At 50.9% G+C, this 2,862-nt stretch overlaps 1 protein-coding gene across 1 annotated transcript in view; it reads right to left on the bottom strand.

Annotated features, from left to right (window-relative positions):
• drp2 (dystrophin related protein 2) overlaps positions 1–2,862 on the bottom strand; it is a gene marked incomplete at its 3' end in the record, with an annotated part of 67,972 nt that overhangs the window by 55,109 nt on the left and 10,001 nt on the right. The window contains 2 exon segments of the mRNA XM_080526911.1: positions 42–124; positions 127–187. Coding sequence (XP_080383037.1) covers positions 42–124; positions 127–187 — 144 coding nt within the window.

Here is a 2,862-nt window from a genome sequence, read left to right as displayed (position 1 = left end):
GGGGCTGGGCACTGGGATTGGGCAGACAAGGGGGCTGGCACAGGGAGGGTGTGTGGGGTGGGCAGACCTTTCCCGTCAGGCAGGGTCTCCTCAGGCTCCTGGAAGGGGTGCTGTGCCAGGAAGGCTGGGCCGACTCCAGCACCGAGTAGATGAACGGCCCCCGGGACTTCACATCCTCCATGAAGACCTTGGGAGAGAGAGAGAGAGAGAGAGGGAGAGAGGGAGAGAGGGAGAGAGGGAGAGAGAGAGGGAGAGAGGGAGGGAGAGAGAGAGAGAGAGAAGGAGAAAGAGAGAGAGAGAGAGGCCAGGCAGAGAGATGAAAGCATGTTTCAGACTTCACACACTTCACACACACACTATCCCCACACGCAAACACTCCAAACACACATAAACACACATTATGAAATTAATTAGCCTACAGTACATACAGACAAGACTTTCATCTTACGTATAGACATGGATATGTGTGTGGGCGCCTACGCGTGCATGCGTGTGTTTGTTTGTATGTGTATATCCATGTCTATACGTAAGATGAACACACACACACACACACACACACACACACTGCAGTAGCCCCTGGCAGGGCCACATAAGACTCTTGCCTGCCTGCCTGCCTGTGTGTGTGTGTGTGTGTGTGTGTGTGTGTGTGTGTGTGTGTGTGTGTGTGTGTGTGCGCGTGTGTGTGTGCTGTGAGAGCCCCATGGCAGAATGGTAGACCAAGGCTCCTCAGATTACCGGTCAGCTGGCGTCATCACAAAGAACAGGCAATTAGCTGGAGAGCTCAGCTCCTCTGGCTCCTGTCGAAACCGCGCTCCGCTCCTCATGCAAATGATGAGTCCTTGAGCTGAGCACAGGCACACACATACACCCCGGAAGAGAGATCCAGACCACTGGACTGGCTGGCTGACTCACAGAGGCCTCACGGGAGGCTTAAGGACCGCTAGCGTCAGGCCTCCCCGTTCTCCCCCTTCAACACTAATCTCCATTCGATAACAGAAAAGTCACCGATGGTAAAGAAACAACGTTAATATGACGTGACCGAGGAAATAAAGTGACAGGGTATTCCGCCCCTCAGAAGTCATTTATTTGGGAAAAGCCGAGAGGGCTTCAATCTCTTATTGCGTCGAAGAGATTAGAGTTTTATTTGAAAACATCCCCACATTTACAAACTGGAATTACCCGTGGAGAGGCGTACAGCGGTGACTGTGCCAACGAACTGGCAAATACGACCGCGCACGGAAACATGCAAAGGTGGGACGTGGGGGGCTGCACTTCCTGATAAGATTCCTGGTGAGTCTCCACGGGAAGAGGCAGGTTCTTTTCTCTTTTTTTCTCTCTCTCTCTCTCTCTCTCTCCCTCTCCCTCTCCCTCTCCCTCCCTCCCTCTCCCTCTCCCTCCCTCTCCCTCCCTCCCTCCCTCTCTCCTCCCTCACTCTCACTCTCTCTCACTCTCTCTAGCTGCAGAGGTTGGGGGCTGGGATCCCTTTGCCCTCTAGGCGTTAAAACCTTGAATTCCAGTTTCCAAGTTTCACGGTGAAGTTGCTCCGTCTCTGGTTGAAAGAACATTAAAAATGAAGCCGTTCAGATCAGATTAGGGTACATTATGCATGTGAGGAAGGGAATCAGGAGAGGAGATAGTTTCATTGACCCATGTTGATGGTTCCCTCGCTAACTTCCTCTCCTCTCTGGAGACCCCATTACCCTGCGCCTCCCCAGTACAGAGAGGACACATCCTCCTGTGATCTTCCTCTCAGTTCTGGATATGAAGAGTTTCTGCAGTGTGCACATGCACGCAAGTAGCACGCAAGTGCACACACACACAAACAAACACACACACTTGCACAATTACACACACATGCGCACACATCTACAGACACACACACACACACACACACACACAAACGCATGCACACACACACACACACAAACAAACACACACACGCACGCACACATTTGCACAGCTACAGACACACACGCACACACACACACACACACACACACACACTTGCACAGCTACACACACACATACACACACATACCCACACACACACACACACTTGCACAGCCACACACACACACACACACACACACACAAACAAAGAGAAAGGGACACAAACCCACTGACACCAAAACACAACAGAATAAACCCACTTAAGATCAATAATTCACACGTCTTAAAACGCGATTATCCATATTTCTCTTTCTGCTTTGTGGGAAAAGTTTTAGAGCAATGCAGCTCTCGGCTAAGAGCTATGAGATAGATTAGAACGGAACACTGCACTGGAAATGGGGACAAGAGGAGAGGAGAGGAGAGGAGAGGAAAAGAGTGTGAGGGAGAGTGGAAGGAATGGAGAGGGGGAAGGGAGTAGTGTTCGGTGAACACTTGCTAAGACACTTCTTCACAGCAGCAGATATTTTGCAGGCTCATGCTAGGTTACAACACAGCCCAGTGTGTGGTGATGATGCTAAGCTACAACACAGTACAGCCCAGTGTGTGGTGATGATGCTAAGCTACAACACAGTACAGCCCAGTGTGTGGTGATGATGCTAAGCTACAACACAGTACAGCCCAGTGTGTGGTGGTTGATGCTAAGCTACAACACAGTACAGCCCAGTGTGTGGTGATGATGCTAAGCTACAACACAGTACAGCACAGTGTGTGGGGGTGTAAGACTGAAGGAAATAGACTATGACTACTATGTTTTTCGTCCTGTTAATTGGGAGGCTGATTTCACGCTGTGTGTGTGGGGGGGGGGGGGCAGGTGTGTAGGCCTACCATTCTCACTGTCAATACGGCTCGCCCCTCAGAGACACTGCGCAAACTGACAGCACAGAAAATTGGAACGGAGGTGGAAAGAGCATT

This window comes from Nansenia antarctica (genome assembly GCF_963989245.1).
Source record: "Nansenia antarctica genome assembly, chromosome: 3".
Lineage (NCBI taxonomy): Eukaryota > Metazoa > Chordata > Actinopteri > Argentiniformes > Microstomatidae > Nansenia > Nansenia antarctica.
The sequence above is the reverse complement of the archived record's forward strand: the minus strand, read 5'-3'. Positions and strand labels throughout refer to the sequence as shown.